The sequence below is a fragment of the Buceros rhinoceros genome, unplaced genomic scaffold (assembly GCF_000710305.1).
Source record: "Buceros rhinoceros silvestris isolate BGI_N320 unplaced genomic scaffold, ASM71030v1 scaffold8272, whole genome shotgun sequence".
Classification (NCBI taxonomy): domain Eukaryota; kingdom Metazoa; phylum Chordata; class Aves; order Bucerotiformes; family Bucerotidae; genus Buceros; species Buceros rhinoceros.
In genome coordinates, this window is record NW_010400650.1 from 1,601 (window position 1) to 28,806 (window position 27,206).

Here is a 27,206-nt window from a genome sequence, read left to right on the forward strand (position 1 = left end):
TTCCTGCTAAAGAAATCCACCAATAAAAAATATTTTTTAGCCCTCTCCATCCTCATCCCAAGCCTTATATTAACACTGAAATTTTTTCATTGCATTGTAGTTGATCATAATGAAGATAACAGCTTGCTCTTTAAATGTGACTTGCTTAAGATGCTTAGAATTGCAAGTCTTCTGAGAACATTTGGCAAAGTGATGATGGAAAAAATTTTCAGAGACAGTCCTTAAAGCCATGAAAGGCATGGTAAATCGCACTGTATTTTCTCAAACCTAATCCTGGAAAACAAGGATTAAAATAGTTTTAATACAACAACAAAAATAGCTGAAATAAAATAGTTTTGGGGACAAATTCCGAGTTGACACTAGGTTGAGCTTGTGATATAGGTACTGTCAAATGTGGTTTGAAATCTTTTGAGGGAAGTCTGAAATGTGTATAAGTGTGAAAACTTAGTTCTTTTTCTTGGTGGATGTTGTTGGTTTACTATTTCTAGGGTAACAGTGGTCAAATAAAGATTTTTTTTTTTTTTTTTTTCCCCTCAGTGATAACTACAAAGATTCAACATGCTCTGCAACTGTTTTAAGTTTAATATTGTCTATAATTTCATTTTGACCAAAGATTTTTAAATGGGTGTACTTTATTTTGTTAGGTGTGTGGATATGATATAGCAATGCCTAATGCGGGCCCGCTGTTCAGAGTTCCAATAACTGTTGTTATACCAACAAGGTCAGTATACCCAGGCTTCATCTGCATTTTTAAAGTTTAGTTTTCTGTACCCACTTGTTGTCTTTTCTTTCACCACCTTCTTTTCTGGGAGTTTTTGAACTTAACAGGGAGCAGACATCTGAAAAGATTCTAGCAGCAGACTTACACAGCGGTGGCTTTTTTCTATTTTTGGTCCTGGCAGCCAGAAGGAAGTGTGTTCTGGTGGGCTTAGCCACAGTGGCTTCCTGATTCATCTGAAGGCAGATGACTTCTGGCTTTGTTGACCGAACTATTAATATACTTACAGGTGTGGGTCAACTGCAGTTTTGTGTTTTTTGTTTCTAACTGGTGGATGAGACTACATAAAGGTAGGAGGCTTTGTTTGGCAGGTGAACATTGGCAACATTCTGTCATGACTTTAATATAGCCAATTTAGAGACTTAGTATTGTGCTTGTCACGGGTTAAAACACCAGTGATGTTGATGAGGAAGGAGAGTGTCTTACTAAACCTGTTCATTGGACAATCTGCCCTGAGAGGAAAAAAATGTAACTTTTCTTGAACTCATTCATAGAAATACTACTTCTTACATACCTTAGTCCGCAGTAGTGGAAAGTCACTCAAGCCTTGAAAAAGCAGATCCACTGAAAACTAGGATTCTTTGATTCTTTTAAGCAAGTAGCTTTGGGGAGGTGGGAAAGGTGTCCATGTAATGTGATGGAGCTGATTTATATTTAATTTATATTATATATAAAAATATAAGTTGAAAATTTTCAGATACGTTATGCTGTCAGATTCTGTAATATATAGATTAAAATAATTGGTGCTGTGAACTAAATATCCTTATTGTACACAGCATGTTTGATTACTGTTTGTGTTTTCTTTTTGACATACAGAGTAGATGAATTATCAGGTTATGACCTGACATATACAGATGTTCATTTTAAACCTGGTCAAATCCGAAGGCACTTCCTTGATGTTCCACAGGGAGCTACGTGGGCTGGTAAGAAAAATGACCACATTAAATTTAAAAAATTATATCTGTCAGACTTGACAAAGTAGTTTTGAAATCATTTTGAAATCATTTTGAGTTCTGCCTGAATAAGAACTGAAGGATTTGACCCATGAATATGTAAAACATTTACTTGATTTGAAGCATTTGAAGGAGTGAGTTTGGGTTATTTCATGGCTTCTGGTATAGCAGAATCCTGATTCTCAGTCTTCTAGAAACCAGCAAATATAATCTGAAGTGATTGCCCATATACTGGAGGAATACCTCGTGTTTATGTAAAAGTAGTATTGTTTGAGGTTTGCCTGGTTTTTAAGGTGTATGGATGTAGTGTTGGGTGGATGTCTTAACTGAAGAAAATGTGATTTTCATAATGGATAAGTAGCTCATAATTCTGCAAGGAGGAAAAAAGGGATTTTTTTTTTCTTGTTCTTGTGTGGTCTTACTAAATAATAATCTTTTCAAGAATCTTTTGTTTAAACTGAAGTTAGTAATGAGACTCTTAATTTGGAATTCAGCAACAGTCTGTCCTGTACAGATTGTACTTTTATACTATATGATTAATTTTCACCATTTAGCTGAGTTGTGTTTCTCTTAACTAGTCTCAGAACTGAGGTAGCTTTCCTTAATCTGAAAGGATCTTTACTGCATAACTTCTTACATTACAAATTACTTAGAAAACTAGTGTTTTTCTAGTGAATCTCAGCTTTCCTTCGAAAATCCTTGTTTCTTGAAACTAAACAACGTTTTTCTTTAATCTAGAAGTGACAGTAAGTTCATGTTCGGCTGACGTGACTGCCAAATTTGTGCTTCATGCTGTTCAACTAGTTAAACAAAAAGCGTATAGAAGTCATGAGTTCTACAAATTTTCATCCTTACCGGAAAAAGGATCAGTGACCGAAGCATTTCCTGTCTTAGTAAGTGACCTTAGGGTGGCATGGGGCACGAGAGAGAAAGTAATATATCAGTGCAGTATAACATAACTCATTCTGGATTTTTCCCAAAGGAAAACCTCAAACCCAAGAAATCATGCATTTGCTACAGTAATAAATGCATCTGGGTTTTGGTTTTGAAAACATCTCTAATAGCTTTCTGGTGTATCAATTATTTGGTAATGCCCTTACAGTACGTGTTATTCTCTTCAGTTTGTTGGTACTTGTTTATATGAACCTGCTTGTTTCCCTTTCAAACAAGGGCTATGACTTGTTGGATAGATGTAGTTCAGCATATTTTACTTTTAGTACTCGATGTGGTAATTTGGGACATCTTGAAGTTGAAGCCAGGTGATAACTTACTGGCTTATGTTACTGCTTAGATACAGCAGGCTTAGCTTGAATAACACTAGCTCAAGAGTCCAAAACAGAACCAGAGTGTGAACCAATGGGGTATGGATGCTGGAGTCCATTTCTCAAGTTTATCCCATGCTTTGCTCAATTTAGTTGTACAGCTCTAAAGCCTAAAAGTGGTTATGATTTCTGTGGTATTCAGTCCCTTCCCCTCTCTGAAAATGTCAGGTAGGGGATAAGCTAAGCTAGTCCCACTGACATATTGTGAATTTTATCATGTTAGTTAAAGAAAAAAGAAAACCAACCAACAACAAAACCTAAACCCCAGACTTCCCAAACCTCATGTCATCTTATTTAGGCAGAAACTGGGATCTCTTTCAGATACAGATTTTCTAGAGCACACATATTAAACTCATCTATGAGTACTCATCTATATGTACCTAGTCTGCTTAGTTTGAAGGATAGGAAAGGAAGATGAAATGGTTAGAAGCTGCAGCTTTCTCTTTAAGAATACCCTGACACTCTTTGTTTTGAAGTGGTCATCAGTCATCCTGTTTTGTTGGATCTGTCTTGTGTTTTCTGGACCAAGTATAATGTCTTATTTGGTCCTGTACAAACCACAGATGGAGTAAACTGGACATAACAAGGTCTTCTTTGAGCTATGCTTCAATTTTTATGGCCTGGGATGAGGGAGGCTGGGGTGACTAGAAGGGGTAGATGCGAGCTTGAGTCTAACGATGTGCTTTTGTTACCCAGGCTGGAAAAACCATTGAATTCTGCGTTGCTCGGTGGTGGGCAAGCCTTAGTGATGTTAGCATTAATTACACAATTTCTTTCCATGGTGTACTTTGTGCTACTCCTCAGCTAAACATGGTAAGTTTTTCAGAGTTTCTCTTTTGAATTATTTTGAATTCCTGAGGTATCTCAGAATTAAAAATTTTCTTCTTTGTTGCCTGTGTTTAGAAAGGCTAAACATAGATTTATTAATAAGATGTTCATGTTTTCTCTTAAAAATAGGAGTTCAGTCCCACAGAAATGCCCATTACCATTATTTATTTTTTCTATGCATTTTCATTATAAATCACTAGGAGAAAAAAATAGAAAGGAAAAGAAAACCCAACACCAATAGAAAGGACATACTAAAAGGCTGAAATTGTGACTATACTTAAACTAACAAGTGTTTGTGCAAAAAAACACTTGTTATTTGCTGGGACCACAGTTCTTGAACTTGAATATCTATAACAATATACCATTGCTAAAAGGCAATACTCTGAATACCATTTTCAGAATAAAATGTCGCTAAAATTTGTTTTCTGCTCACTGTTTTACTGAGATGCGCCTGTTAGCTTGAGATCCATCATTTAGGGTAGCTGAAGGCACAGTGGCTGGGCAGTGTAGTGTTTGCTAAGGCTCTGTGATACTAAAGGATTGAAAAAGTTGATAAAAACATTAGTATCATAATATTTACAGTACTTTGTCTTTTTCCTGTGTTCTTTGCTGTCCTGTGCAACCTGGCTTGGCTTGACTTTGCCTGCCTCAGGAGAGGGCTCTCTTTGAGAACTGAGGAGGCAATACCTACATGAAGCAGCACCTGGCTCCTCCCTTTTTTTCAGCTAAGGGCCAGAGGAATTTATAGCTGTCCCATGCATGAATTTGGATGTGTTCAGGCTCTAAAAGCTGAATAAACTGGGGAAAAAAAGTGGGTGCATTGTGCTAAGGTAACAAGTCTTGAAGCGGTAGAGCAAGATTACATCAACTGAATAATGGAGAGTTTAAAATGAGGGAGAACAAATAGTTTTGCCCGTCCTTCTTGAGCACCTGTACCTTTCATAAAATAAATTTTAATACCGTGGTAAAATGGTGGCTTTGTCATGGGTTACTGCTAGAAAAATAAGTTTTAAAATTATTTTTCCCATCACTCGCTTGTAGTGTTGTTTCTTTTTTGTAAAGTTAAACTATTCTGTAATAATAATCCTAACCAGAAGCACTGTAAAGTACTTGTTTTTAAAGTACTTTAAAGTACTAGATGAATACTACTTGTGTTTATTGAATTACATATTCAAAGGAAAGCATCAAAAATGCACAAACAAAACCCAGCCCTGCCATGTTATTGAAATGTTATTTATACAATTCTGTACAAAATACTTAAATTATTGGGGGGGGGAAGTGGAGTATAAGTATAAATGAGACTTCAGCTCCAATTGCTTAAGTTTGCAGGTCCCAGTATATCTTATGTTGTAAAATAAACTTGTGACAAGTTTAAACTTGTGCAGTATTACTTCTTATAGATAAATAGAGCTTGTGTTGTATTTTTGAGACTTATCACATGGTCCACATCTGATGTAAGTGCACAAACATAACTGTTATATACTTTTTCTTTAGCATGCTTCAGAAGGCATCGTACGATTTGATGTTCAGTCCCTGCTGAAGTATGAAGATATTGCTCCATGCATAAATCTGAAAAGCTGGGTTCAAACGCTCAGGTAGAATTTCTGGTGAACTGTATTGGAAAAGTGAAAAAAGTATGTAGTTAAAACAGTAATAAGTTAACAGTGAAATTTAGGATAACATTGATATTCTGGTGAAATTTTAAGTAGGTTTGGAAGCATCAGTTAAAAAATTTCCCGTCATTGTCTTTTGATTCCTTTTAACCTAAAAATTAGGAGAATTATGGTGAGTTTTTCCATACAAATTATTTTCCTCAAGCTATTTGGAAAAAAAAAAAAAACAAACACCTTTTACAAAAATATTCCATAGCTTCTGAAGGAGACACTTAGAGGTAAAAAGTGCTTTAATACCTAAAGAATCAAATTTTAGTTACTTGGTGCTACTTATGTTGTTTTGGGTTTGTTTCTTTTTTTAAGCAGCTGCTTTAGAGCCTGTCCAGTTTTGACCTGGGAAGACTCTTCTCTCTCTTGCATGATTGGAAGTGGTTTTGTAGGATCTGGTGCAGAATTTTGTGTGGAAACTTGTTTCACTTGTTAGTTTGACACGTGTTGATATGGAGAAAAAGCTTTGTTGAAAACCAGTGCAGCAGTTACTAAAGTTGGTCACTTCAGGAGGAAAAAGAAATGTACAGTTGAAGTAGTATTTTTAAGACTTGGGCCAGACAATTTCACAGTGGTCAGTAATCCAAAGGTTTTCATTATTTTGGCCTTTCAGTGGAAACCTTGGACTCTGGGGCTTTTGCATACTTGTTAACTGGAACGGAGGTGACTACATTTATTAAGCAATAAACGTGTCACCTAATATTAGATTTAGAAATACCTGATATGCCTTAAGTGAGGAAATAAAAGAATTTCTTAATCTATTTTTGCGTCATTCTTGGTTTTTAAAATGGAGGTACTCTTATCTTGTAATATTGGAGGCACTGTGGCAGTTGAGCTGCAGTTAAGTGAACTAATGAGAAATATTTAGGTATTTAAATTAAAGCATCAGTAGTGTCTCTGGAATAAAAATAATGAGTTGTAACACACAGGAGAGAAAGTACTGAATGGCTTCTCATTCAAACTCTTGAATTTCAGATGCTTAGAGGCAGTGTGAGTATTATGGAGAAGTGTCACGTGTGGCATTACTCACTTAAGTCTTCTGTCAGCAGTCTGTCTGGTATCTGACACAGACTAGGCAACCTGGGTTAAATGGACCTGTGGCCTGACCCAGCAAAAATATTTTACTGGATGACTAATCTGTGCTCTTGGCAATGAAAGAGCTGACAGAATCTTTGTAGAAAAATTTTGATCGTGTAATTAAAGGTCGTCAGAATGAATGAATGAAATGTAAACTTAGCAGAATGAAGGTGATCTGTCATTATGTAACTTTTACTCCAAAAGCTCTAATTTTCCGATGTCATTTAGCCTATATTTTTTGATGCTTAAGGTTTAAAGTGTTTGTGCTGCTCTGTACAATAGCTTGTTGTAACTGTATCCGAGTTAACACACACTGCATAGGTAGTGTATGTTAACAGCCTTCTGTATTACTATTCTGATTTTTGTAAAGCCTCTTAGAGATTCTCTCCTGATATAAGCTTCTGTAACAAACAATTGTCAACTACTTACTCTGTCCTCTAATTACTGTGCCATTAATCTTTCAATCTAGGAGTAAAAATGCTGGTTGCAGCATGGGTATCAGAGATGTAGAGTAACCTAACTTTTAATTTTTTTTTGACCTTTAATTTTGAACATTTAGATGAGCTTGCTAAGTTCCACTAGCTTCTTTCTTGGGCAGTGTCTGTAATGTCACTAAACCTTGTTTTTGAACTGACGTTAATTTTAACTAAGGAATTTATGCTGGCTGGGTAGTTACAAAGCTTTAAGAGATGTTATTCTAAGTGCTGAATTCAGTTGTACTTCAGAATATGCTTCTGCTTAGGCAAGGAAAATTTTGATAGAGGATACGTGTTTCTTAAGAGTACCTTCTGTTGTCTTTTTTTGTTGTTGTTGTATAACTGCAGACCAGTGAGTGCAAAAATAAAACCTTTGGGCTCCAGAGATATCTTACCAAATAATCGTCAACTGTATGAGATGATTTTGACCTATAACTTCCATCAGGTAAGGGTTATGGGTGGTTGTTTTTTGTTTTGTTTAAATGAGTACTAAATTCAATATGTTTTCTAAAGCCAGATTTTAACTTTAAACTGGCTTTCTATCAGAAACAAGGTCTAGGTTCACACTCTAGACTCTCTACAAGTCAAAAGTCTCGTGTGGTTATCTTCAGAAGCTACTGTTGCTTGAAATGGGCTTGAGTTCAGGTATCCTTTTGAGTACATGTGTAAATATTGTATTTCTTGTATTCAAGAGTGGATTAAATGTTTTGACCTTTCTTTTAATAGCCTAAGAGTGGAGAAGTAACTCCAAGCTGTCCACTGCTTTGTGAATTGTTGTATGAATCTGAATTTGATAGCCAGCTGTGGATTATTTTTGACCAGAACAAAAGACAAATGGGTTCAGGAGATGCCTATCCACACCAGGTACAGAGCAATGTATTTATTTTACCTTCCATTTTCAGCACAGTGTGAAAACTTCCATTCTTTTTCACCACCCAGGCCTGCTTTTAGCTCCTAACACTTCCTGATGCATAGGTATAATGCTCTCCTATCTTCACAGGAAGACGGGTTCAGTAGTGTTATATTTGTATTAAAAGAAAAAGTATTGGTTTGTTTCTATGAAATAGAATGTTATGATTTTTTTTTTTTCCTCTTCCAAGGAAAGAAACAGTTATGCTCTGGTTTATTTCTACAAAAAGCTGTTACTTTGTGATTTCTTGTGACTTTGATGCTTCTCAAGAAGTGAATTCAAGTTCTTGTTGTCTTTATGTTTGTGTGTTTTACAAAGATGATACCTTGAACTTTCCTATTTAAGGTAGAAAGTATCCACTGTTTTTTCTGTAATCAGACTTGTCCAGTGATAGATCAGAGATTTCTGTATACATGAAGGCTCTCTGAGAATCTCTTTTTGCTGTAATAGACTGCGTGTCTGGATCATGGCTGGGGGGGGCAAAGGGGGATGGGGCAGAAGGGGAAGGGAGGGTAAAAAAGGAAAGGGAAGAGAAGCATGAGAGAAACATTTTTCCATAGTTTTCTGGTTTGAAACAATTTTTTTAGCGATTCAAAATAACAGTTGAACTTGTGATTATAAATATTAAATAAATGTAAAACAATGTAATGTTTATTTTGATAGATTGGCCATTCTGGAAGAATACGAAAGATCAACTTTAAAGTGTGTCTTTTGAATCTTCTATTTCAGAAATTGCATTATTTAGACTTGTGTTCCGTTACCTGTATTTTTAAGGTGCTATAAAATCTAAAAATCACCAAAGTAGTCTGTTCTTGCACCAGGTGAATCACCACACTGTAAATCTCTGGTGTTGTGCATCATAGAACAGTTCTAAAACAATTCAAAATTACTGAATTCAGGAAGAAATACGAACAGAAAGCATGACTCCCTAGCCCAGGAGAGGGAGACTCTAGGGGAAGGAGTAGTTCTAAATTACTGTCCCTTTCTACTTAGGATTGCCTTTTCTGTTATAGCAACAGAAAGGAAACTTAGGATGCTACTGCTCAAAACATTCTTGTGGTGCTCTTTCAGGTTGATAGTAATGAAAGAATGTTTTCAAAAACGGAGAATCTGTGAGTCTGGGGTTGTTTTGTTGGGGGGCTTGAGAGGTTGGGTGTTGGTTTTTTTTGTTTGTTTTTTTTTTTAAATGAAGGCCATGTTGTCTGCATGTTCCTAACAGAATGTATAAAAAGCTTACAGGGCAAAGAGTCTGTCAGATCTTTAAACTGCAGCCTTAAATCTTACAGGAATACTGGGTCAGGCCATGTTGTCTGCATGTTCCTAACAGAATGTATAAAAAGCTTACAGGGCAAAGAGTCTGTCAGATCTTTAAACTGCAGCCTTAAATCTTACAGGAATACTGGGTCCCTTAGTGCGAAAGCTGGTACAGTGTTTGAGACAGGAGAAGATATCCTGTGATCAAAACCACAGAGTACCCGAAGTGACATAGTGCACTGAAAGCGTATCAAGACAAACCTGCTAGAGGTTTTGAAAAGAAAGTTTATCAAGAATTCTGATTAGTATTTAGTATTAATTTAGGAATAGAAACAAATCATATCAGTCTGTTTTATAGTCTGGAAACTTACGGGTTTTTTTTCCAGTCAATCCAAAATGTGGTCTGGTTGATATCAAGTTTTGAAAGCACTGTTTTCAGGAGATTCCAAAACCAAGCAATCTAGCGTATTTTAAATGATAAGCACTATATGGGTCAAGAAGAATGTGACAGTCTTATTTCTGTGTTTCTTTGCAAATTATGAAGTATTTAATCTTGACCTGAGAACTTCTTTCTTTCAGTATTCTGTGAAACTGGAAAAAGGAGACTACACTATTCGGTTACAAATTCGTCATGAGCAGAACAGCGAGCTGGATCGCATAAAAGATCTTCCATTTATTGTTTCTCACAGGTTGTCTAGTACCTTGAGCTTAGATATTTATGAAAACCATAGCCTTGCTCTCTTAGGGAAGAAGAAATCCAACAGTTTGACATTACCACCAAAGCACAGTCAGCCATTCTTTGTTACATCTCTGCCTGATGACAAGTAAGTTACTGACGTCTTGGTTTTTCTCATCTCTATCTAACCAGCTGTCTCTGCACCTAACTAAAATGGTGTTTTGATAGCGTCTATCTCTTTAGGCTTGCTGATTTCTCTTGTGTTGCTCTTTCCCTGTTTGCATTCCTCACTGTAGTCCCCATGGAACATTAACAAACCTGGTTTTAACACCAAACTTTCTTTCTTTGAATAGAATACCTAAAGGAGCAGGACCGGGATGTTATCTTGCAGGAGCTCTTACACTGTCTAAAACAGAACTTGGAAAGAAAGCTGTGAGTATTTGAAATGGATAACACTTTTTTCTGAAACTTCTGAAGCGAGTAAACAGCATGCCAGGAAGTTCTGTATTTCATGGTTTTACTACTTTAAAGAACACTAGGTTTAGCGTAACGCATTTTTGAAGCAGTTGTTTCATTATGAAGTCAGTAACTTCTGAGTTCTATTTTTATTTTTGTCTCATTTCAAATTTAATTGCATTTTCTAAATTCTGAATTCTAGTTCTTTTGCTCAACATCCTTTTATTTATAGAAGTAACTGCTTTTTTTGTTGATGTGGAGCCTTTTAAAGTGATTTGTCTAATTGCCTAGCTTAGTTTAATTTTTGAAAGAAAAATACATGCATATATATTGTGGTTTGTGCATGGTTTTCTCTAATAAACAGTCATACTCTTCCTTGCATGTTTACAATTTTCAGAAAAATTATGTGCTTTCTTAACACCTACATGTTACTATTACAAACTAGTAGGAATTTTTGCCAACTCAAATGCATAAGCAGATATTCATACCTGCTACACAGTGATGTTGTCAACCACTAATATGAATGTATGCTCCAACAGAATTATGCAAGATCTCTGTAATGCTAGGAAAAAAAGCTGTAGAGGGGTTTTTTTTGCTCATAAAGCAGCATTCTGTAAAAACTGGTTTGTAACTTTCATGAATCTGTAGTACAACAGTGATTATGGTAACCAGATCACTCTTGTGTGTATCTGGTGATAAGGTATTTAGAAGATTCTCTTACCTATTTTAAAGTAGGTGGCAAAGCTGAGAATAAATTTGAATCAATCCTGGTGATTGTTACTATTTAGATGTAGTTCATGTATGTCCATATATTATTAGATGTGGCTGAACAATGTGTATAAAAATAGAGTATGCTTTCATAGAAAATAAGTTCCTGCGTGTAGGTGGGCACATACCTTTAGATCTTGTTGAGTAGAAAAGTTTAGTTTATTTAGTCAGGTTTTGTTGTAGGTAGTACTTTTGGAGCAAATTGCACGTAACTGCAGGTTAGATAATGTCTGTCAGGAGAATTTATGCATCAATGAGAGAAACTCCAGTAACTAAGAACTCTAAAATACTTAGTTTTATATTTCTTTGTGATTCCTTCAAGTGGTTTTAGGCAGTAGTTTCTGGGATGGGTAGTAGGAAGTACGTAGGTACTACCTGTTAAATTGCATGTGATGAAGAATACTTGAGAGCTTACACGGAAATTCTAGTGGAGGCATGTCTCACATCGTAGTCTAAGGCACTACTGTTATGGTCATATTTCACTGGAAGAAGGATGGTATCAAATAGCATTCAGATACTTTTTGCTGCCTTTGGTGAAACGCAGTATGTACCAGGAGACAAAAAAGGAGGTCTAGGCAACAAAGTGGTCTTAGGAAATGTATCAAATTTCTGTATGTTTATTATGAAATAGAACGATGCCACTAAACAGTCAAAATCTGAAATCTACACTTTTGAGGCTGAATTTCTGTAATTTATTAATTTAAGCTAACCCTAAGTGGTTAACAACACTTGCTTGTCTTACAGGAATAATGGACTGTATACACAGTAATGCATTGTTTTATTAATTTTAAAAACTGGAAAGAGCATGCTTTAAGAGCATGTTTGATCATAGATGTGACTCTCTAAAAGTTTGAAAATCTTCAGGTTGAAAGTATAACCATAATTGTACACAGAAGGTGTCTCCATCCTGTGTGGTGTGTGCATGTTTTCTTACAGTATGTTATTCTAACTCCCAGGGGCAGTCTGCAGCAAAGCGACAAGGAAAATTTAAAAAGGTACTGAATGTTAGTTTTTGAAAAAGATATACTTAAGTCTTTTTGCTTATGACTTAATTTGTCTACCAGTATTGGTTTTGAATTTGTCTCCCTTACCTACCTCCTTAGTCCTGAGTTATTTACTTCAGCACCTCAAGTATGTCTGGTAGGATGACAAAACACTATTATAATATAAAGCTGAGAGGCATGTGAGCATCTGGATACTTCTGCAATAAGTCCTGTAAAAATGCATGTGGTGATTAGTGGTCTGTAATTTTTCCTTTTATGAAATACTCAGGAATCTTCAGTATTTGTTGTCAAGGTTTTCTGTGGCAAGTGTTTCTTCCTACTTTATTTTGTCTGCAAACTGAGAACTGAATATGAACCTAACACTGTGTAGAACTGAGTATCCAGCTGTATGCCAAGTCTACTTAAATGAGAGCTGGCTTCATTACAGTGATAAAAAACCCAGTTCTTTCTTAGGATGGACAGACTCGATTGAAAAGTCTCTCAATTCCTGATTCTACTTGAATATAATTTGTAATAGGCTGGAGTTTATACAGTGATGTAGCAGGAATTTACAGGGAGAATTCTGGAGTGTGTATGAGGTATTTTGGCTAGGGAGTGAGTGACTTTTAACTCAGGATTGTTTAATGTTGTGCTTTCTGATGTTTTTTACATTAGGTAAATATTCTGCCAGCAGAGACTGAAACAGTGTATTAAAAACTCACAAATCTGTTTTAATAGGATACCTGTATAAGACTGAGTTTTTTTTCTTGTTTTGTTCTTAAGTTGTAAGGCTGTTTACATTCTTCTGTTTTCAAGGGACATGCAAATTAGTCAGTATTCTTGTTAGAATTAAGGCATGAGAGGCATGAATAACACAGTTTATTGCCGTAATCCATTATTTTCTAAACAGCCAGATGGTAACTGAATCTGCTAACTTACACTGGTCTTGGTGTAATATCTGCGCGATATGCGATTAGGCTTTACAAGAGGGATTTTAAAGTGTGATGCTGCAATTTTATTTTTGTACTGCATCTGAAAACTATGCAGGTCACTTTTTAAAAGATGATTTTAAATCCCATGTGAATCTCTAAGAAGGGAGTTAAATGCTAATCATATTTTAATTTACATAACCAAACCTATTAAACAGATCCAAGAGCTTTCACGTTCTTTAATTCTGTTTTTAGAACAGAGATTCATGTTCACATCTGAGCAGTATACCCAGCCAAGCCAAAATAAACACTGTTTTTGATACTTCCACGTCATTCATAAGACATCAGCATACTAGCAGCAAATAAATAAAACTGTGTATTTCAGAGCATTAATCCATAAGAGCTCCATTAATGAATGTGTTTTTCTGAGAATGCAACTGAGGGCGTCCTAGTTTACAAGTTTACATGCACCTATGTGCATGACACTACCAGAAATCCAGGGTGGCTGTTTCTGGTTGTTCGGAAGTACTTTTATTTTCACAGAATGGCTCTAGGCTGGAAGTGACCTCTGATCATCTGGGCTAACCCCCTGCTTGAGCATGAGTTTCTAGAGCTAGTTTCTCAGGACCATACCCAGCCAGCTTTTGAATGGGTCCAAGGGTAGAGACTACATAACCTCTGAGGGCAACCTGTCCCGAGTGTTCAGTCTCCTCCCACTGTGAAAAAGTGTTTCCTGATGTCCAGAGGGAGCCTCCTGTTTTTCTGTTTGTGGCCATCGTCTCTTGTCCTGCCACTGTGCACCACTGAAAGGAGTCTGGATTTCTCTTTACACCCTCCCTACAGATATTTACACAGATTGACGGTATTCCCCCTCTACCACCTCAAATGCTTTCTCCAGGTTGAACAGTCCGACTTTCTCAGCCTTTCCTCATAGGAGAGATTCTGCAGTACATCATCTTTGTGGACCTTCACTGGACTCTCTCCTATATGACTGTGTCTCCCTTGTACAAGGGAGCCTGTAACTGGACACAGTATTCCAGGTGAGGCTTCACCAGTGCAGAGTAGAGGAGAAGAGTCACCCTCTGGATGGCAGCACAACCTTCTGCTGTATCAGCCACTCCTTCCAGTTTGGTGTCATCTGCAAACTTGCCTAGGGTGCAATCTGCCCCATCATCCAGATCATTAATGAATGTGTTGAATAGGATTCAGTCCAGCTAGTTACTCGCCTCCAATTGTATGCCAGTGATGACCACCCTCTGGGCATGGCCCTTCAGCAGGTTTCAATCCACCAGGCTGCTCATCCAGCCCATACTTCAACAGCTTCTCTGTTTTGCCTGATAGCAGTTTGAGGTTATTATGCCAGGAAATAGCAGCCTAATTCTCTAAAGATAGTTAATACTCTTGTAACTGGATGAAAATGTCAATGGGTCCTATCTGCAGAATAAGCAGGTATCTTTGTTTTGCTAGACACGTACAGCAGAATTGTATGCCTAATCCATAATTTTCTGATCAAAGACCTATTCTGGGGAACTTAATTTTATCTTTAAAAAAAACCAAATGACCCAAATCTGAAACAAAACCCAAAACAACCCTTGGGCATGGGTTTACTTCATGTCTTCCTGTCTTCAGTGTGTCAGGACTTAAAAAAAAAAAAAAATCTTCTCACAGGTTCAGTAGTCAGAGAGAAATGTTTGAAGTTCAGAATTAAGTGATATTTTTCCTTTGAGCTGGTCCCTGGTGAGATAGAGAATCCTACTGTCTTGACTTGAAGCTGATGTAACCTTTGAAGTGTCCTCAGTCTCTAATGGGGAGGTACGTGCTAAACAACTATGTGAAAAATTGGTTCTATGTACCTTTCTTCTTTCACAACCTAACTTCTATAATGCAGTTACAATCTGATTATTTTTTTCCCGTTGTTTCCAAGTTTTGTCCTGAACATAGTTAGAATGAGAACAGATGACTGGCTTTTTTTGGTCTGTAAGAGGAGGGGGGTTTTTTTGTTTTAATAATACAGCTTTTGAACAGTAGTATGTAACAACAAACTAAGCGATAGAAAACACGACTTTCTCCCTACTTAGCCATTCTTTCTTCCAGTTTGAAGCAAGAAACATGTTACGCAGATATGGATAAGTACTAGTGGAAGATTAATAAATACCATTGTGAAATCAAATGTAAAAGGACGACTTCCTTTGAGCATTGAGACACTATCCCTGTTTAATCAGGAGGCCTTCAAAACAAGGACGAAGTATGTCTGATTTAATTTTGTGTAAACCTGGCTGGTGAATTCAAGAAACTTCATTCATTTTCAATTAAATAAGAATATTGCCGTAAAAATAAGCAACATCACACAAATCGTATGCATCTTAAATTATATGTAATTCCATGTGCTCATTCAGCTGTGTGTGTATGCAGATACGCGTGGTGTGTATTAGATGGGAAATGATACCTGACGTATTCCTTCAAGGACCTCTTTCCTGAGGTTGATTTTTGCTGTTTTGCTTTGAAGTAAAAATAACAGTTTGTTTATCTTTTCCATATAAAATACCAGATGTTGAATCATCGAACAAAAATCTAAGTTTAAATCTTTAACTGTTAATGGAGCTCGTTTAACAGGTGACCATTTTGAGGGCATTGTACTTGTTGATGTATGTAGTTTGTAGTTCTAGTTAAGTGATCTCACTGAAGCTTATCAAACTGCACTGACCAAAGTGCATATCCTACATGCTTCCAATGTTTTTAAATGTAATTGTTTTCAAGGTTAAGCAAAGGGCAGATTTCTTGAAAGTTTTCTTAAAGGCTTTTTTTTTTTTTCAGTGGACAGCTTGCTCTCTTGCTGCCTTTCTCTGTCTAGCTCTGTATCTTCTAACAGGTATATATAAAACCAAATCCAGTACACTACTCTAGCAGTTTTGTGGCTGTGTAACAGTACAAAATTTGAATGAAAAAACAGATTAAAGCACCGAATTGTGAAGAGTTGCCTTCTCATTAATCTCTAATGATGAATGTTTTTGTAATGGCGATGACAGTGTCGTTCTGGGATCTTCTGGTATCTAGGGAACTCTCTAGTTTTATGAATGATGCTAGTGCTTATAGACAGAATAGAGGAGAAAGAAGCCTTCAGTCCATCTTATGGTCTTGTGCTAGTTTAGTTAATTGTGATAAACACCTAAACCTTATTTATCCCATGAAATAAGTTTCATGTCTGCAGAGAAGAGTGTGCCTCTTTTTCTGTAAGCTCTTTTGGAAAAGGAGGGTGCCTGGGTCTCAAGTTCACGAGTTTACTTTCAATGGTCATAACTTGTAATGCTTGCAGAATCTCCTGAAACCTAAAGTACTGAGCTGAGTGAATGGGGAGATGGCATTTTACTGTTGATGGTTTAGCGACATAGAATTAGTCTCTTAAATGAAAGTGTTTATCCACGTAAGTGGCATTTTGTTAATCCGATTATGCTTGGTTTGAAACTTAAACAAGAGTAGTGGACCCTTCTCATATACACGAGGCTTGAGAATGCAAAGATATTTAGATGCATAAATCCAAACATATGTTGCCAAGTAAGATCAAAGAGGACTTTCAAGAAGGAAACCCTGAAATGTTAGGATAATATTTATAGGAAGACAGGTTTCTTAGGAAATTGTCTCAATAAAGGGTGTCTTTCAGAAAACTCTGTAAACTACTGATTGAGTTTTGTGCTGAACTAACTTTTTAGGGCATCTTAAATGATTGGTTTGCTTTAATGCACTATGTTGTACTTTATACTATTCTAATTACCTTAGCCAGCCCCATATCATGTTTCTGACTTCTACATCCTCCTCTACATTTGCTTGCCTCTGTGACCTGTTTTGTCATGTTCTGGCCTAGGTCTTGCTGAAGTCTTATTTAGGTGGGCTGCCTGGTCATGCACTTCATACTTGTGGCTGAACAGAGAGCTTTAGCTGCAACTCAGGAAGAAAAGGAAAATTTATGGCATGTAGAGGAAAGGGCAGATCACTCAGGAAGACAAAAAAGATCTTGTGAGGCTATGCAAGGAGAAAATTAGAGGGACCAAAGCCCACTTAGAATTTAATCTAGCTACTGCTGTAAAAAAAAATAAAAAATGTTTATATGAATACATTAACAAAAGGAGGACCAAGGAGAATCTTCATCCTGTATTGAATGCAGGATGAAATATAGTAACCAAGGATAAGGAAAAGGCTGAGGTACTGAATACCCATCTACAAGAAGGGTTGGAAGGAGGATGTGGAGAACTACAGGCCTGTCAGTCTGACGTCAGTGCCAGGGAAGGTCATGGAGCAGATCATCTTCAGTGCCACCACATGGCATGTACAGGACAACCAGGTGATCAGGCCCAGTCAGTATGGGTTCATGAAAGGCAGGTCCTGCTTGACTAACCTGATCTCTTATGACAAGGTGATCTGCTTAGTGCATGAGGAAAGGGCTGTGGATGGTGTCTACCTAGACTTTAGTAAAGCCATTGACTGGAGTTAAGTCCAGGTGGCGGCCAGTCACAAGTGGTGACCCCAGGCTCAGCATTGGGGCCTGTTCTCTTTAACATCTTTATTAATGATCTGGAGGAGGTGATTGAGTGCACCCTCAGTAAATTTGCATGTTACACCAAGATAGGCTGGAACATTGATCTGGTTGAAGGTCAGGAGGCTCTACAGAGGGGTGTGGACAGGCTGGATTGCTGGGCCAAGGCTGGTTGTATGAGATTCAAGAAGGCCAAGTGCTGGGTCCTGCACTTGGGTCACACCACCACCCTGCAATGCTGCAGGCTTGGGAGAGAGTGACTGGAAAGCTGCCCAGCAGAAAAGGACCTGGGGGTGTTAGTCAGCAGCTGGCTGAATATGAGCCAGCAGTGTGCCCAGGTGGCCAAGAAGGCCAAGAGCATCTTGGCTTGTATCAGAAACCATGTAACCAGCAGGAGTAGAGAAATTACTGTCCCCCTGTACTCAGCACTGGTGAGGCCATGCCTTGAATACTGTGTCCAGTTTTGGACACAGTATTTGTTCTCTTACTCCAAGAAGGATATTGAGGTGCTGGAATGTGTCCAGAAAAGGGTAATGAAGCAGGTAAAGAGTCTAGAGCACAAGTGTTACAAGGAGCAGCTGAGGGAACTGGAGTTGTTAGTCTGGAGAAGAGGAGGTTCAGGGGAGACCTTACCACTCTCTGCCTGAAAGAAGGTTGTAGGGAGGTAGGGGTCAGTCTCTTCTCCCATGTAACAAGTGAAAGGAGTGAAATGTGAAATGGCCTCAAGTTGCACTGGTGAAGGTTTAGTTTGGATATTAGGAAAAATTTCTTTACAGAGGGGGTTTTAAAGCATTGGAACAGGTTGTCCAGGGAAGTGGTGGAGTCTCCATCCCTGGAGGTATTTAAAAGACACGTAGATGTGGTGCTGAGGAGCATGGTTTAGTGGTGACTTGTCAGTGCCGGGTTATTGGTTGGACTTGATCTTAAAAGGTCTCTTCCAACCAAAACGATTCTGTGATTTTACTTGAAATGCATGTGTGTAGGATAGTTCCTGTGAAAGCTACGTGCTTTAATGTAGATTAGCGATCTAAACTTTTTAAAGAAACATGTAAATGTCAATTTTGTGCTTCATCTGCAATTACATATTAAGTATGGGGAAAATTTTAAGGGAATATTGATGTCACTTTCTCTTACCAGTTTTGTTTTCAGTAACTCATAGCAAGCTGCTGGTCTGTTTGAACTATGAGTTCAAATAAAATTGTTCTGCATCAATGTTCTTGAATGGTTTCAGAAACGTGGTGTTGAAGTCCATTATTTCAAGGTTACACTTAGCAGTTTCTAACAGTCACCTTTATACCCACTATTTATTTAACCTGAAATAATTTCATTACAGAACACTGACCTGGTTTATTGGAAACATATTCCCACAAATGTATTTTGGAATAATTGACATGAATAATTAAATTACCATAGCAATTGACATTGTACAACATTTTGTACAATGTTGCAACAAAGTAATGGTAATCTAGAGGATTTAAAGTTAAGTGATCTTCTCTGCGAAAATATCCTATATGTAAAATAATGGGACATGTGCCCTCAGTGTTCGGGGAGAGGATTTTTTAAAAACTGAAACATTAAAACCAAAACCAACAAAACAGCTTCCCCCAGCAACTGCAATGTTTTAGAAGCAATGACTGAAATCTAGTGCTGGCTGATTTGCAAATTTATATGTAAATCATCTTAGGAAACATACTCCAGAGCATTTTCTAAGATCGGTTAGAACTATCCTTTTAAATAGCTGTAGCTGATTCTCTCATGGGTAATTGTTGACTACTGTAGCATGAACACAACCTATAGTGATATATCTCTGCTATATATAATATATATTCTCTGCATACAGGACTGAAAAAAAAATACTGTTGTGTCTATTTAATTTGAGTGTAGATATAGGTGAAATTTGAAAGTCTGTAGCAGCAAACTGTGCTGTGGATGCATCAGCTAATTCAGTAGGCACGTGAAACAAATACTATCTTGGGAGGAATAAACTTGAGTATCCTATGAAATTATTCATGATCATGCAACTGTGGTACTATTTTTTTAGAATTAACTCATCTTTATTGATTTGTTTATTGCCAGATTTGTAGGATGGGATATCTGATTTTTTCCTTTGTCTTTTAACCAAGTTGTTTGCTTTTTTATAAACAAAAAATAAACTACCATTCTGATTCCTTAACTAATATTATGTAAAATTATATTAGTATAAAACTAGCTAAGTTTTAGGCATTCTTGTTTTACACCCACTGTGCTGTTTTAATATTTATGTTCTACAATTCTTAATGTACCATTTCTCAATGACTAATACCTTTACTCTCAAAATACTTTCTCGGTGTGCGTGTAGATCAGAGTAGTTGCTTGTTATGATAGAGCTTTTTACATAGCATCTGAAAAAAGTGTACTGTATCCCTCTCAGTATGTGTCTCTTTTCCCACTTCTAGGATGTCCTTACTGTTCACTATCATCTGATACCGTCACCATCAAAGAGTAAAAATGGCAGTAAAGAGAAAGAAAGAGAACAAGAAAAAGATGTAAAAGAAGAATATGCTGAAGCTTTAAGAGATCTAAAAATACAGTGGATGACCAAGTATGTCTACTGTCGTGACTACGGAAGCTGGAAGCAGTTGTGCAAAAAAAAAAAAAATGCAGAATCTGTATTTTCATGCTATGTTCTCCTCTCTTCTAGGCTGGATGCCACCGACATGTATAACGAGTTGAAAGAAGCATTTCCTAATCACCTTCCATTGTATGTTGCAAGACTTCATCAGCTGGATTCCGACAAGGTTAACTTTTTTAAATTTTATTTGTCCATGTAACCTAAACAACTGAGTCTTTCTTCATACATGTTTGGTCTTGCTGTGACTGCCATAGCTGTGCTCAGTGCTATAAAGCAGAAATTCCTAATTACATTGACATCTGCTTCCCTAAGTGACTGTGATTTCCTTTTTCCCCACAGCAGAATGAAAGTATGCCTACTTACAGTATGTTTGCTTGTCATTTACTCCTTATTAAATTAAACACACTGTAAGTTTTCTTAGGCTACAACAATATTAGTCTAAATGGTGGTTACTGAGACAAGCACACATCCCATTCAGCCTCTCAATTTCTTCTAGCAGAATTGCTGAGGCAGCTGAGGACAGTAACCCCTTGAAATGACACAGCTAAATCCACCATCTATCATTGTCCTAAAAAATGAGAACCAGAAGAGTTCACAGATGACTGCTTTTTCTTTTTATCCTGAGGATAAACAGCTTTGTTTATATGTCAGTAGCTTGAATATCCTTCTGTTTATTTGATTCTGATTTTATATATATTTCTGCTACCATTATTTAAGAGGATTACTTTGTACTGAAAGTTGGTTTTCTTTCTGTAAACTCTACCTTTTGCATATATCCACCTCAGATTTTACAATATGTTTTCAATCAAATGAACTACATATGCGGGAAGTCCTGATAATGCAGACTTCTTAGGAGTTCTTTTAATCCAAAATTGGAGAAAGTGGGGAAAAGGACATACTGAATTATCTGTTACTTCTGCATACCTTTGCAACTATCCTAGTGTTAGTAGAGTCAACAGTGAAGTAGTGTGATTTCATAGTGCTAAACACCTCTTTTGTTCTTGTTTTAGGAACGAATGAAAAGACTTGATGAAATTGTTGAAGCTGCAAATACTGTAATCTCTCATATTGATCAGACAGCATTAGCAGTCTATTTTGCCATGAAGACTGATCCCAGGCCTGATGCAACTACTATAAAAAAGTACCTACCCAGTAAATAATTTTCTTGCATCCTATTTCTGTAATCTATGTACTTTGTCTCTGCTTCTAAGAAATGGAATGACTAACATTTTTATAATTTCTGTTATTTTTTGAGGCACAGGTAATTTCAAACTTGACTGAAAAATTTTTTGTTTTCTTAGTGTATCTCCAGAATGCAGGAACATTGAAACCTGCAGATTTTTACTTAGAAATACTAAATAAAACAAACAAGGGTGCTTTCAGGATTTAAATGTTTCAGAAAAATTGAGTATTAGGTTTTTTTCAGATCAAGCTTGATCTTGGATCAAAGGGACCGCTGGAGTATTTTGATACAGAGGGGTGTGTTTTGACTGCTTCCTGCCTTTTCATAATAGTTTGCACCCTTTTGGTTCTGTATTTGAAGACAAGATAGCAGCAGTCTAAGTAGTAACTGCCTGGAAAAGATTTCATTTGTGAAAAGTGTGATAACTATACTTGTGCTACAGAGTATTTTTGAGATCTGTTGTTTTTCTTCGGTTTCAGATTGTTCTTCTGAATTACCAGTATGTGTCCTTAGGAAGACAGTGTTTTGAAGGTGACATCCTAGTCTGGAGAATAACTGATGGGTTTTGCAGTGTGTGGCATGTTTGGTGAACAGAGAGGCAGATTTGAAGATTAGGCCCTTAAAATGGGAGATGCAGATTTCATGGTTATTTTAGATAAAATACTAGATTTCAGTTGTAAAACTAGTCTGTCTTAGCTATCCTGAATATTTGTGTGTAATTCTAGAATTGCTAATATAAAAGCAAAGCTATGACAAAATGAATTTCCTTCTAAACATTTCTTGGTAAGTTGACCCATTAAGATCATGTGGTTGAATCTAGCATCTGAAACTGAACACCAAATTTAATGGTGCTTTAAATGGCTGCAGTTCCTTTGAAGGCAGCAGAATTGTATCTGCTTATTCTAGTGATGTATTTGGCTCCCTCTGTGTATAACACCAGGAAGTATAAACCTGTATGTCTAGATAATGGCTTACTCACTTTTGGAATCCTGAGATGCCCTTGCCTTAAGACATCAAAAGCGTTTCAGGCTTAGAAGGATGATTAAACTTGTTTAATGCATAGAGTCTCTAGGTAATTTTTAGAGTTAGTTAAATGTAAGGAAAATATCCATGCTTTAAAAATTATCTTCGTGCTTATTTTCATTTTATGTATACTAACTGCTGTAAACATTTTAGCTGAAACTCAGTACAGCACTGATTCTGCTCTTTGACCTGGAAAAAGTTCTTAATGTTTTCCATGCTGGTTTTTTCTAGTGAAATGGAAAAACAGAAGACCACTTTAGTGGACGCACTTTGTCGAAAAGGAAGTGCACTGGCTGACCAGCTTCTTCATCTGCAGGCCCAAGAAGGGGCTGCTTCCAGTGATGTAGAAGGCAAAGATGAGGATCACGATAGCTGCTCAGAAGCTTTGACAGAGACTTTCTGGGAAACAACAAAATGGACTGATCTCTTTGACAGCAAGGTAAGAGAGCAGAGTGGGTTTTGTCTTCTGCATGTTGGGTTTTTTCATGGTTTCTCCTGGAATTTTCCACTGCCTTTGTGTGCACAACCTCATACGTTGCTCCTCTCTACTTTTTCATGCTGTCCCCATATGTTGTGCTTTCTTAATGACCTTTTTTCACAGAGGTTTTGCCAAGCCTGTCAAATTCATGGTAAGCACATCTTTGTGCGTGTGGATGTAGAGGTTAAGGCAAGGTATAGAACAGTAACAGATCTCCATGAAAAAGCTGCTTGCTTTATTGAATTGCTTCTCTCTGTACCTTTCAGGGAATATTTTTGATTAACCTCTGCACTGTTCTAGCTGTACACGCACAGAAGTGTGCAGCATCCCTGCTCTGTTCAGTCCTGCATTCTGTAGTCTCTTCTACGCTATGGACAAGAGAAGTTTTATGTTTTGCTCTCAGTAATGTCGCTAGAGGTAAAGGAAGAAACCTTGTGAAATAATTGCACTTCCGTATGTATTGGCACAGATTTCCCTGTTGCTTCAAGGTTCCTAATCCTGAGATTGAAGTTTTTGTCTGCTTCATTCAAGACTATTCCAAATGAAAAAAAAAAACAAACCTCTTATAAGTGATTAGTTATGTAGCTTTTAATTTACAGAGTTTATGACTTTGTATGTTTAACTTTTGAGTTACTGAGTATTAATTAGTTGCTGTACTTAACTCTTGCATATGGATGTGTTTTAGTGGAAGATGAAGTGACCAACGTATTTGTTTATAATTCAGTTAAATTGCCAAAGCACTTCAGGTAGTTACAAAAGAGAAATTGAAATTAAATTGAAGACAAATGCCGTCACTTCGAACATCCTCCCTTACCTTGTTCCCCATATCTTTTATTGCTGAGCAGTATCTCTTACGGTGTAGAATATCCCTTTGGTCAGCTGGGGTCATCTGTCCCGCTTGTGTGTCCTCCCCTTTTGTGCACCTTCTGCCTGGTCAATGGTGGTGAGGGGCTGTGAGGAACAGAAGAGGCTTTGACTTTACGTAAGCACTGCTCAGCACTAACGAAAACATCCCTATGTTATCAACAGTGTTTTTCTCACAAATCCAAAACATATCCTGTAGGAGCAACTGTGAAGAAAAGTAACTCTATCCTAGCCAAAACCAGTACATTGTTTTGGGGCTAAAAGTATCCTCATTCTAGAGTGCTCTGGGTGTTTTAAATGGGTGGCTTCTGAAAATGGAGAAAATGAGCATTTCGTAATACCTCTTAATGACACCTGGGGTACATGTTTGTCTTACTCTTTTCTGCAGCCTTTTTGTCCCATGCGCACACACAGCCTCACTCAGGCCTGCCTGGGCCGCGTACAGTTTGTCTTCTGTGTTCTCTTCCTGCTGGACAAATTGTCCTCTATCAGGGCAGTTATGATTACTAGTATAAATAGTAGTGTGTGAGGCCACAAAGATGATTTAGGGACTAGAGCATCTGTCATGTAAGGAGGGGCTGAGTCTGTTCACCGCGGAGAACAGGAAGTTCAAGGAGATTTTGTGTATCTGTATGGATACATGATAAGGGGCGGTGGTTCCCAGTGACAGAACAAGAGGCAATGGGCACAAGCTAAAACACGGGAACTTCTACTTAAGAAAAAGTTGGGGTTTGTTATTCCTGTGGCTTTTAGGGGTGAAGGAGGAAGGGAAGGGAAGAGTTGTTTGGGTTTTTTACTGTGAGGGTTGTCAAATGCTATAATGGGTTGCCTGGAGAGGGGTGAAGTCCCACTCCTTGCAGGTAGTCAAAACTTAAACACATCTGGTCCAGGGCAACCTGCTACAGGATGCTTCGCTTTGAGCGGGGGGGTTGGACTAGACAATGTTCAGAGCTCCCTTCTTCCTTCAACCATTTTGTGATTCAGTGACTGCTTAGCAAGTAATTTATGTAGCTCACTACATGCTCTTCTTCATGCTTTCCGTGACCTAGGAGCATGTATGTTGATCAGTAATGATGTAGTGTCGGTTTTGCTAGCTATCAGTTTAACGTGTCTAAAGATCACATGATGGATGTATCCTCTCATCTCTCCCATGGTACTGTTCAGTACCTTAATCCCAGCAGTATTTGTAGATAAGTTAAAGTTTGAAGGGAAAGAAATATGTGCTGCTACTTAAAGCTCTCATATGATTATTGGAACTGAGAATTCTGATTATTCACTCTTGTACTTTTGACGATTTCTTTTTCTGGAAACTCTTTGAAAGGGATGAGGAGTGAGAATAGTATGACTTGGTCCTTGATGGGATTGTGAATTTTGCTTTGAAAGGAGATCATAGAATACTCTAATGATTTTTTGCTGATAACAGATCTGGAGAAAAGGACTAGGACAAGGGCAAAGGAAGATATTTTCAGTTGAGAAACTTTTTTGGTTTTCCTTTATTGCTTCCTAGAAGTTTCATGCTTGCTTCCATTCATATTTTTCATTTCCTTTAGTACAGGTGTCATGTTCATCTAGTAGTTTTCTTAGGAACTGGCTGTAGTTAGCAATTACACTGTTCATACCAGCTGTTCCAGTTGTTAGCAATACAGTTTCCAGCCAGCGATGTAATGTTCTTTGGTAACTGCAAATCATAAACATATGAGGATCCAATTAAACTCTACTTAGCTTTTTAAAGAATCGTTATTAATGAGTAAGACTACATAAGTATGATACGGCCTTCCACAAAAACCCATAAAAAACTCCCTCTACAGTTATATTCCTACTGTCATTGTTGTAAACTGTGAGAGTGGCTGTACACGCATGTCATGGGCTGTAACTTTCCTTTGAAAATTAACAATACTTTATAGTTCCTTCATTCAAACTGCATATTATGTTCAAGCTGTCTGATCACCATATTTTTTTGTTATAATGGCTGACAAGTTTTGTAAGCGCAATTGTGCTTAAAGCTCTTTTAGCTTCCTGTTTGTAAAAACAAGTTCTGCCCTGGACATGGGCCAATAGACTGTTTTAAATACCTGCAGTGGTCTTTGATCTTCCTCCTTTGCAGCAGCTTCTATCTATTTGGAAGAAACAGTTACATAAACCTCCACCAAGGTGTTGCATGCAATATGCTGTCGTATTTCTGGAGTGCTTTGCTATTTTAAAAAACAAGTTGAATAGTGTAGTGCAAATAATTTTATTTTGCAGAATATTAGAGGAAAAATTGCAGTTTTGACCATTTAAGGGGAACGGTGCTGTTCATGTAGCTTGCTTCTTTTGAAGATGAGGAGTTTAGGTGCAATGTTGAGGACTTAATTTTGTAATGTGGTATTTAAGGCTTCAAAATAGTCTGTCTAAGAAACAAGTATTTTCGCTAGGGTAAGTGTGAGAGTGTTGAATGTGTTCTTCAGTCCAGCTGACTTGTGATTGGCAGAATTTACCTTGGTAGAAAACAAGATATTATGACTTTAACGGCTTTTCTGTGATCCTACTCTGGTTTGACTTGGACCAGAATGATAAAATGACGTGTTGTGACTTGGCTCTATCACCTAACCTTGCGTGACTCCTTTGCCTTTTGGGGATAGAAGAGGTTTGGAAGGAGAAAGAGTAGTGATGTAGGATTAGAGACATGCCTTCAGTGAACATACTTCCAATGAGGATCTGCAAGAGGCAACCAGCTTATTCTAAAGCACTATTTTGGAAACAAATGTGGTGACCTTCATGTATGTGGACGTTGCTTTGTGGCATTGGCACTCATAAGATGGAACTGGGTGAAAAAGGATGGAAATAAGGCACTAGTCTTTCAAGTATATGTATGGAATTATGTGGAAACATTGCTCTAAGTGTTTTTACTGCTAAGCTTCATATAAGTCGAAGTTCATCTGGGTGTCAGTAACTAAAAGGCTAAGTAAATTTTTGAAAAGAGAGAGAGAACACTTTTCTGGGCATTTCTGTTCACTCTTTAGTTAAAGTAACCAAGTGTTATCACAGGGCATTCATTAGTTCCTTTGAATGGCCTGTTTTTCACTGAAGTATTGTGCTTGTCCCCGTATTGTAGAAAGTATGTAGGGAGGCTGGTGCTGACTTCTGATGGTAAGTGCATTCATTGACACTTTCAGCTATTCTAGTTAGATCACTTGTCTCTGAAGATTTATTTTAAATGAGACATGAAAGAGAATATTTGTCCCCTGTGTTCACAAAAGCAGTTCAAATAGACTCCAGTTGAAACAGCTCTATGCAGCAAGTATTTGTTTGTTTATGCTAACACATTTGTTATAGTGCTTTGGGGGTTTTAATAATGGAATATACGTCAAGCAATTTTTTCTTTTACCTAGAACATAGATTTAAAATTTGTAGGCCAAAATCTTCAGTTTTAAACAAAACTGTTAGAGGAGAGTAGTAAGATGTTGCC

The 27,206-nt window shown here is 37.3% G+C and overlaps 1 protein-coding gene across 1 annotated transcript in view; it reads left to right on the forward strand.

Annotated features, from left to right (window-relative positions):
* Positions 1 to 27,206, forward strand: part of TPP2 (tripeptidyl peptidase II) — a gene marked incomplete at its 5' end in the record, with an annotated part of 32,628 nt that overhangs the window by 878 nt on the left and 4,544 nt on the right. The window contains 14 exons of the mRNA XM_010131954.1: positions 645 to 721; positions 1,595 to 1,701; positions 2,470 to 2,624; positions 3,750 to 3,866; positions 5,376 to 5,476; positions 7,444 to 7,540; positions 7,822 to 7,959; positions 9,839 to 10,083; positions 10,289 to 10,367; positions 12,116 to 12,154; positions 20,035 to 20,180; positions 20,280 to 20,376; positions 21,221 to 21,351; positions 22,648 to 22,855. Coding sequence (XP_010130256.1) covers positions 645 to 721; positions 1,595 to 1,701; positions 2,470 to 2,624; positions 3,750 to 3,866; positions 5,376 to 5,476; positions 7,444 to 7,540; positions 7,822 to 7,959; positions 9,839 to 10,083; positions 10,289 to 10,367; positions 12,116 to 12,154; positions 20,035 to 20,180; positions 20,280 to 20,376; positions 21,221 to 21,351; positions 22,648 to 22,855 — 1,737 coding nt within the window. The remainder of the gene's footprint in view (positions 1 to 644; positions 722 to 1,594; positions 1,702 to 2,469; positions 2,625 to 3,749; positions 3,867 to 5,375; positions 5,477 to 7,443; positions 7,541 to 7,821; positions 7,960 to 9,838; positions 10,084 to 10,288; positions 10,368 to 12,115; positions 12,155 to 20,034; positions 20,181 to 20,279; positions 20,377 to 21,220; positions 21,352 to 22,647; positions 22,856 to 27,206) is intronic.